This window comes from Citrus clementina, unplaced genomic scaffold (genome assembly GCF_000493195.1).
Source record: "Citrus clementina cultivar Clemenules unplaced genomic scaffold, Citrus_clementina_v1.0 scaffold_6, whole genome shotgun sequence".
NCBI lineage: Eukaryota > Viridiplantae > Streptophyta > Magnoliopsida > Sapindales > Rutaceae > Citrus > Citrus x clementina.
The window spans coordinates 21,982,818-21,991,898 of record NW_006262139.1 but is presented as its reverse complement, the minus strand read 5'-3'; the positions used below and the strand labels follow the sequence as shown (position 1 = coordinate 21,991,898).

Below are 9,081 nucleotides of genomic sequence, written 5' to 3'. Positions count from 1 at the left end.
GACGTGGTAAAAAATTATAAAAATAAAGGAAAAATGAATTTTTTTTCAAAACAAATAGAACATTTTATAAAGAATATTTATGGTTTAATAACATAAACAATCATTTAATCACGATAATATGCCCGTCAAAAACATTTTTTTCCCCTAATTAATGAAAAATTGAATTTCCAATATAAGAAACCTTCCGATCAAATGAAACGAAGAGGACTTGAAGCCTACCCACAAATTGACCCGACCCAAGTCACACTATTAACTATTTGGTGGAGTGGTCCCATAAAAAAGGGTAGTGGGGGGCCAGCGCGTGGATATAGGGAGAGGCGGACATGATAGACTTTTACCAAATCACCGGACACTTTTAACAGAACTAAAATCATGGCGTTAAAATGAAAAAGAAAACTAGAAAACATTGATCCAACTGAAGCAGTGCTGTTGTTAGAGAGAGGAGACAGACAAAGGGAGTGAAGGAGAGGAAACAAAAGCTTTTATAACTTTTGTTCTTTTGAAAAAGCCAAAGACCCGAAACAAACCCCCTTTAGATTCTTCTTCTTCTTCTTCTTGTTCTTCCTATCTCTTCTCTCAATAACAACAAGAATCTTTGTTAAACATGTACTAGTTTCAGTTTCGCTTCAGCATTTCATATTTCCTCTGCTTTCTACACACTCGTCCTCATTGTCATCTACTAACTAAGCCGTGAGTTCTTTTTTTTTTTTAATAAATTTTCTTTTGCCATTTTTCATGCTTTGGCTGTGTAATTTTGAGTTCTGGGTTTGTCTTGCTTTCGCTGCATGTTACATCTATACAGCAGAAAATAATTAGAGTATCATGACCAGTTCATTTTTCATTTTCTTTTTTAAAGAAAAAAATGGCTAATGTGGGTTGGAAAGGTGGGAATCTAGTTGACAAGTTGGTGTTTGGTTTGTTGCTTTTACAAGTAAGAATCTGTTATTGTAGCCAAAATCTTCATTTTCCGACTTAATTTTATAAAATTATTGCTTTTCCTTTTGAGGTTTTATTGGAAGTCTGGAAGGTGTCTTTTCTTTAATTTTCTCCCTCTTTCTTTTAGATGTGTAACAAATGTGCGCATCATCTTTAATTTAAGTTTATCAAGTTAATATACTAGATATTTCTTTTTTTTCTTTTTTTCTTTTTTTAGAGTAGTAAAAGTACTTGATGACCTTTGCATGCTAAATTTGGATGCAGATTTGCAGGTTGATAAACTTTCTCCTAATGAGACCTCCTTATTTACGTGGTGTGAATACTGAAATTTTGTTATCCACTGGGTGCTAAAATTTTAAAAATGGGATCATATAATTATTGGGATGTGAAATTACAAATTATTTTATATTTCTTTCAGTTTTGCTTAATTTTGTGAAGGTCTTTTGTGTTTGTTTGATCAATCCACCATCTGAGGTTGTTGCTTGTATTTACTTGTGATGAACAGAGGATCTGATCTGAAACAATGACAAAGATAAGTCCTGAAATTGAAGAAGATGTGCAGGCAGAATCACTTCTGTCTGTCTCAGCTGATGTCAGCTTTTCTTCCAATTGCTTCCCAAAATATAAATTAGGACCAGAAAATCAGATTGTGGAGGAGTCAAAGGAGGATAGCAAGGGTTTATCCTTGAAGGAGGTTGTCGAAAAAGAAACTGTCCAGTTGTCTGAGCAACATAAGCGCCTGTCAGTTCGTGACCTTGCAAGTAAATTCGACAAGAACTTGACAGCTGCTGCTAAATTGGCTGATGAGGTTCCCATCTTTTGTTCTTTGATCTTTTCATTTTTTTTGTTTTTAATTTCTAAAAATAAATAGCTTTGGCGTTCAACATTGGTTCCTTTCTTTCTCAATTTTATTTGCTTACCACCCTTCATTGAAGGATTACCAACTTCTGGTCAGAATAAATGATCAAATAAACGGTGCTTGAGTTCAGGCAAAACTTAGAGATGTGGCTTCTTTGGAGGGACATGTTCTTTTGAAAAAGCTTAGGGATGCATTGGAAGCTTTGAGAGGTCGAATGGCAGGGCGAACTAAGGAAGATGTTGAGAAAGCTATTTCTCTGGTTAGTTGGCGTTTATGTTGTGCTTTGTTTCTGCCAGTACTTTTTCCCCATTTTGAACCTTCATATCCTTGATATAGCAGAAAAATCTTTGTATTAAAATTTGATCTCGACCAATCAAACTAACTGCAGTGCAGTATCGTTTGTCTTGTTATTTTAAGTGTGAAGTTATAAATATTTGGATGTTAATTCCTTTTTTTCCAAGATTTATGACCCATAAATATTACCTAATGTGTTCCAGCCCTTTGGTCACCTGACTAGAGCTTTCAGTACTATAGCATGCTAGAGCCCACCTCAGATGCGCTCTAGCTATTAAGCTTATTATTTCTTATTGAACAAGAAATAGATTTTTTTTTTCACTGTTACCTAATTTATTCCAGCCCTTTGGGCACCTGATTAGAACTTTCAGAACTGTAGCATGCTAGAAGCCACCTCAGATCTGCTCTGGCTATTAAGCATATTATTTCTTGTTGAACAAGAAATAGATTTCTTTTTACTGTGCTTACATAAAACTTCTGGTGGCGCTTGCAACTGATGACATTCCATATCATGTGGTACCCATAGCCATTTCATATGTTCTTTAAAGGTCTTTACTCCTTATGGGTCAGAGGCAAGATGCTCTAAAATCAAATGAGAAAATGATCTGTATTGAAAGACTGTTATTGAGAACCATTTACTGCACTAGCTGTTCATCATATAAAAAATTAAAAGAATGTCCTTTTTTTCTAACATGAAGGGATCCTGTAACTTGAGTATATTTTGGTAATTGTGACAAGCAAAAGGTGGCTCAGGCTGTTGTTTGCATATGTCTAAATTCACAATTATTCTGGCTTCCAACAATCATAATTTTCAATATTATTTCCCTGCAGGTGGAGGCCCTAGCAGTCAAGTTGACCCAAAATGAAGGAGAGCTGATACAAGAGAAGTTTGAAGTGAAAAAACTGGCAAACTTTCTTAAACAGGTCATTTAATGATTTATGAATTCTGTCACCTACACATGCACACATAAACAAACAAAAGTAAGATTTTTTATTTATGTTCGGGACTTATCATGAACCACTGTTGCGGTGGCATAATAGAAATATTTTAATGGCTCAAATTTGGTGTCAGATTCATGCAAGAATGCGGCAACCAGACACGAATTTGCTTAATATATATTGTCTGTGCTGACTCCCATGCTAAAAAAAGCTCAATGCAATGCAATTGATTATGTTAGAAATAACCATTGATTTTGTTCAGTCAGTAAATGTAATCTTTGTTGTATGCTTCAGTTCTAGTATTAGGTCTAAATTGTTTGAGGCAGGCAAATTAATGAACTATATAGTTAATTTTCATAAGAAATTGTTCACTCTTATTATTACATAAGCTAAGTGAATGAATTTCCTACAAGTTATTCTTAATGTGCCAAACAAAATGTTTTGTATTGCATTACACACACACACACACATATATACACATGGCATAATTTGTATTGTCTTTGTGACATTAAAGCTATATAGGTGTCTTTGTATGAGATAATATTATGACGCATGGTATATAAAGCGGGAAGTTTACAGCTCTGGTGTCTTTATTTTTTATTATGAAACTTTTTTGGCCAGTGGAATAATGCTGTTCATCTTTTATGAATGATTTTCTTCTACAATTATTTTTTGACATTGGTAAGGAAAGAATAATGATGCACAACTGGCTTTCTTGATCATTGTCTTTTGTTCCATTAATTTGTTGGAGTCTGCACTCATGGTGGATTCGTCTTACTTTGCCTCCTAGAATTTTTGTTGATTTTTTTCTCTTTGGATGTTTTATCTTGTTTATTAAATTGAGTGATCTTTTTTCTATAGGCTTCTGAAGATGCTAAAAAGTTGGTCAACCAAGAAAAATCTTTTGCTTGTGCTGAAATTGAAAGTGCTAGGGCAGTGGTACAAAGATTTGGAGAGGCCCTTGAGGAAGAAGAGAAAAACTCCCCAAAATCTAAAACACAGGTTCCACTGATTATTTCTCTTTTCACCTTATTTATTTTTTGTTTAATTGATTAATTAAATTAAGGTCACAGAAGCAAATAAATAGCATATATGTATTATTAATATATCATTTGTGTCATCCAAGTTATTCTATAGCCAAGTGAAACTTGCCTGGACTAGATATGGGATATGGTTTATCAGATAAAATGGATTTTACTTGGGAGGTTTTGCATGTATACTATATATCTCAGTTGTGATATTTGTGAAGAATTTTAAAAAGTTATCTTAAAGATCTTGATACGGACAGAACCTTCAAGTGTCACACTCATAATCATAGAGTTTTAAATTGAAACCTTCTATCCTCATGGTTAAATTGCCCGAACTTGACTATGAAATACATGTCGCTACTATGTATGATTTCCCTTGTGTTATGGAATCGTTGACTCAGCAATTTCAAGAAAGGGGGGAAAAAAAGAAGAAGAAGAAAGAAACAAGAAACATAGAGATGTACTTAACTGTGATGAGCTTTTCAGTTCCACCAAGCAGAATTGACATAGAAATAGGAATTCTCATTACTACATGTTAACTTTTGATACTGCAGGATGTGGAGAGATTAGTAGACGAGATTCAAGAGGCTAGAAGAATAAAACGATTGCATCAACCTAGCAAGGTGCACTGATTTTTTGTCTCCTTACTTTTCTTGTCACATGTAGGATTTCAAAACAAACTTTTGGCATCACTGTGAGAAAGGTTTGAATTTATTATTGTCAGAGGATTTTGCACCAACTTCTGATTTTCAAATAACTAGACCACTCCACTGTTATGATTTTGATGTGGATAATTTCCTTATGCAAGTGATTGGTGACATTGTTCTTAAGTTGTACTTTTGCCTAGTATAAATAAGAGAAAAGGAATCTTTTTATTTAATGGTACACGAGAAGAGTGATCGTCTTCTAGAAGTGTTTGGAACTTAGTTTTGAGCATCTTGACTATGTTTGAGTTACATCCCGTCTGTTACTTCACCATGATAGCGAATTCTATAAAGGTTGGCTGTGAGTAATACAACTATGATATATGTTGTCAAAAGTGTTTCTACTTTAAGATATAAAACCATTTTGCTGGGTTTCGGGCATGTAACTAAAAACTGTTGTCATGGTAATATATCATTCAAAAAAGTAATTACTACCTTTTGCTCCTCCCTCCAAATCATATGTAGCCTTACTGATCATCCTCTATCGATTGTGCTCTCTATCTAGAACATAGTGGCTAGTGCCGGTTTGGCTTTCAAATGGATTTCCTTTTCTGGGTTGGAGTTGCAGGTTTTACTTTCCTTCATTTGTTTGCTGCATTTATTTCATCAAATTATATCTCTCCTACAATTCGGGGTTCAATTATGCTAGGGAGTGACTGTTTTCCAAGGTGATGCCATTTTTTTAAATTTTTTTATTTATACCTTATCGTTATGATGTGAATTGAACATAATTTAGTTGCTGCATTACAGAGATTTTCAGTTAAGCCATTTGTTATTCTGTATTTAGCTGTATGTTAAAGTATTCAGTTTGATTATTAGATATTGCATTATTTTTGCAGGTGATGGACATGGAACATGAGCTTCTTGCACTAAGAACTCAGATTCGAGAGAAATCTGTTTTATCGCTTAAGATTCAAAAAGAGGTCCTTTGGGCATTTTGTTATACTTATGCAACTTCAATAAATATTGTTCTTTATAAAAGTAAATAATTGTGCCATAAAATTGCTTATACATAAGAAAAGGCTGTAGAGTTGGAGTTTTTTCCTGCGCTATCTTACACCACAATTCTTTTCAGCTGGCAATGAATAAGAGGGCTGAGGAGAATAAATCTTGCTTGTATGTCTTTGATGGTTCTGAAGCCCTGGGTTCACATCTGCGAATCCGTCCTCGCTCAGACACTGCTCCATCACTTTCAAAATGTTCAATTCAATGGTATCGTGTATCACTTGATGGCAGCCAGAAGGAAATCATCTCAGGTGTTTGTTTCATCATATTTTTAAACTTGTACGTGACTTTATATATGTGCTCAAGCCAGACAATGTAGTTGATTTAGTTCACGGAATATAATGATGGGTGTGGCATATTAGCACATAAAGTATTGTTGATTTAATGGTGCTTGACATGCCTTCTGGAAGAGGCTTAACTGAGATTAGTGTAATAAAAATGAAAATTGTTGACCATTAGTTGCATCAGGCCAATCACAAATAACCTCTGTTACAGTTTTGTGGAAAGATCTTTTGCTAACTTCTACTGTTTTCGTATTTAAGGGATTGTTGGCATATAATCCTATGGGTTGTTTCATTGCTTTATTTGTTTGCTGTACTGGAGAGAGTCACTCAGCTGATGAGGATTTGGGGATAGTTGGTTTCGGCTTTGCATTTCCTTTAATGCTTTTATAGACTTCATGATCTCCTTTGTTGGAGAGAAAGAAAGGGATCACATATGTGGTATTATTTTAGCATCTGTTCCACGTTGTAAATTGTTTCTTATCTGCATTCTTTACGTTTGTCAATGAAATGAGCACTGGAAAAGTTAATTTTATGCCTTCAGCCTTTGGATTTGTTCTTTTTCATTTTAATCTTTATTCATTTAATTGCAACTTCTTCAGGTGCCAGTAAGCTAGCGTATGCTCCAGAACCTCTTGATGTTGGACGAGTTTTGCAGGCTGACATTCTTTCAAATGGCCAAAAAATCACTGTAACCTCTGCTGGTCCTATCGAATCTGGTTGGTTTTGATCATTAATGTTTGATATGATTTCTCTTGGAAGTTGTTATTGATTCTTGTCCTATGATATAGTTTTACGCACAGAAATTCTAAATTGATGCGAATAGAAGTGGAACAGAAAAGCTAATTCAATTATTGTTTACAGCTGCAGGATTGGGAAGCTATGTAGAGACACTTTTGCGAAAATCTAGTAGTGAATTCAACGTATGTTACCTTAGTCATTTCTGTCTACTTCACTGTCATGTACTTGTTGGTGTAATCTTGCAGCAACATTGAGAAATCTTGTGTCCAAATTAAAGAAAAAAATTTCTTAAGAAAAGAGAAAAGTGTAAAAGTAGAATACCTATGTCAAACAACCTATTGGATTTCTTGTATGGAAGGAATTTGGCTCCATTGATTGAGCAAATAGTCTCTAAGCATATGCGAAACAAGCTATTGAATTTCTTCATTTTGGGTTTGTTTCTATTGCATGGAAAAAGACAGAACAGGGAAATTTTGATTATTCTAAAATGATGGCCTCTTTGTTTATGTCATCAGATTTTTTTGTTTCTGTGGGGGAATTTTCTATGTAGTGAAATGGTTCTTAATTAATGATTAGTTCTTTTGCTAGTTAGCTTCTTGAAATTGTTGAAATTGGGAAGCCTAATATGGTCTTATGGCTGGACCATTGTATGCGAAAACAGTCTGATTTTACTGATACTAGCAAAACTTACATCTTCATAAGGGAATGTTTGTAATTTTAAGTATTGATTAAGTTTTGACATTTGATGTTTTACAGGTGGTCATTTCTCAGATGAATGGACAAGATTATTCGTCGCATTCTAACCATTGTTTCAATGTGGGAAAGTTGAGGATAAAGCTCTGCAGAGGATGGATTACAAAATCTAGAGAAATATATCACACATCAATGCAGGTACTTTTTTTTGACTGGGTTAGCATTTAATGAAGCCTGGGATAGCATATTGGAATTAATATGAATTCATTAGATATTCAATCAATCCCTTTCATAGTTCATGTGATTGAATTTTGTTATTGAAGTTTTGACCTTATTCCAGGCTGTCTTTGACATTGAGTTTTGATGGAGAAGTTTCCTTGACCATTTATAGTTGAAGAGGGCCTCACTTTCCTTTTTTGTTAATTTTAGTCTCTTCCTCACTTTTATATAAAAAGAAAAGGAATGAAAGTAATGTAATTGGAGGAGGAAAGTATCCTTCGTAATACTAGTGACCAAAAGGGATAATGCAGCTCACCTAATTATAATGGAAACATTTTGATCCTTTTCTTTTGTCACTTCAATTGATGAAGCCTCTGCCTAACTGCTAGCTGAACTAAGTATTCAATATTGCTTTATTTCACTCTTCTTTATTTTATATTAGTGGGTATGAAGTACTTGCACGGACAGGCAATTAATGCACTTACACTTTTCCTCACTAATAGTTGTGCGGAGTTAGAGGTGACGGCAATGCTGCAGCCAAGTCATTGTTTTGGCAAGCAAGGAAGGGGCTCTCGTATGTATTAACATTTGAATCAGAGAAAGAGAGAAATGCTGCCATTATGATTGCCAGGAAACATGCTCTTGATTGCAATGTGAGTATCATTCATTGTTGGCAACAGCTTAAAGCTTTAACATGGTCATTCTGTTGTCTTCATCATTTTTAGCTATGATTTTTTGCTTAAATTTCTTTAGCATTTAAGCATATCGGCTAACCAAACAAACTGATTAGAGTTTTGATGTAAAAGAACTGTTGATTTGACAGATCATGCTTGCCGGACCAGACGATCGAGTATAGAAGACAAATGTCTAACTGACTGAGCTCCAACATATTTGTGAGTACTACTAAAGTTAGGAGGATTTGATAGTGTGAGCAATATGTACGTGTGTGTTTGCCAGCCACATATAAAAATGTGTAATTGGGTTTCCACTAATTTTTGTTGTGTTGGTTTAGGCAGTGTTTTTGTTTTGCCTAAGCATCTTTTGTAATCGAGTTTTGTGCTTCAATTCAATTTGTTATTAAAGATCTTGTGCTTCAATTCTTGTAAAGGGTTCTCGTGTGACCGGTAACTTGTTTATGCTTCACTAAAGTTGAATTTTTAATTAAAATCTATTAACCCTATACGACTACACACACACACATACATATATACACACACATATATATATATATATATAGAAATGTTCAAATCTAGATTTTTAAAGTGTGGGAACGTCTGGGAAAACAAAACGCATAAACCGTGCGGTTTAAGCGCTTCAAGTTAAAAGTCTTTAAAACCCTGCGGTTTTAAAGTTTTCTCATATTTTTCCCGCACTTTAAGATT

At 34.3% G+C, this 9,081-nt stretch overlaps 1 protein-coding gene across 2 annotated transcripts; it reads left to right on the top strand.

Annotated features, from left to right (window-relative positions):
- Window positions 1-319: 319 nt before the first annotated feature.
- Window positions 320-8,819, top strand: LOC18038733 (stomatal closure-related actin-binding protein 3). Of its 2 annotated transcripts, none has more exons than XM_006430457.2 (13): window positions 320-690; window positions 1,442-1,744; window positions 1,926-2,054; window positions 2,921-3,013; window positions 3,890-4,030; window positions 4,611-4,679; window positions 5,600-5,683; window positions 5,836-6,016; window positions 6,649-6,765; window positions 6,911-6,969; window positions 7,544-7,678; window positions 8,203-8,352; window positions 8,523-8,819. In XM_006430457.2, the coding sequence occupies exons 2-13, from the start codon at window positions 1,460-1,462 to the stop codon at window positions 8,553-8,555; spliced, it is 1,476 nt and encodes a 491-aa protein (XP_006430520.1). In that variant the 5' UTR covers window positions 320-690; window positions 1,442-1,459; the 3' UTR covers window positions 8,556-8,819. The 2 variants fall into 2 exon arrangements, with proteins under 2 accessions (XP_006430520.1, XP_024038094.1); XM_024182326.1 differs by lacking the exon at window positions 320-690 and adding an exon at window positions 1,190-1,208.
- The last annotated feature ends 262 nt before the right edge of the window (window positions 8,820-9,081 follow it).

Coding starts and splice junctions, on each gene's coding strand:
- LOC18038733 (XM_006430457.2), top strand. CDS start 1,460: ATGACAAAGATAAGTCCTGAAATTGAAGAAGATGTGCAGGCAGAATCA. Junction 1,745..1,925: donor CTGCTAAATTGGCTGATGAG/GTTCCCATCTTT, acceptor GCTTGAGTTCAG/GCAAAACTTAGAGATGTGGC. Junction 6,970..7,543: donor AATCTAGTAGTGAATTCAAC/GTATGTTACCTT, acceptor GATGTTTTACAG/GTGGTCATTTCTCAGATGAA.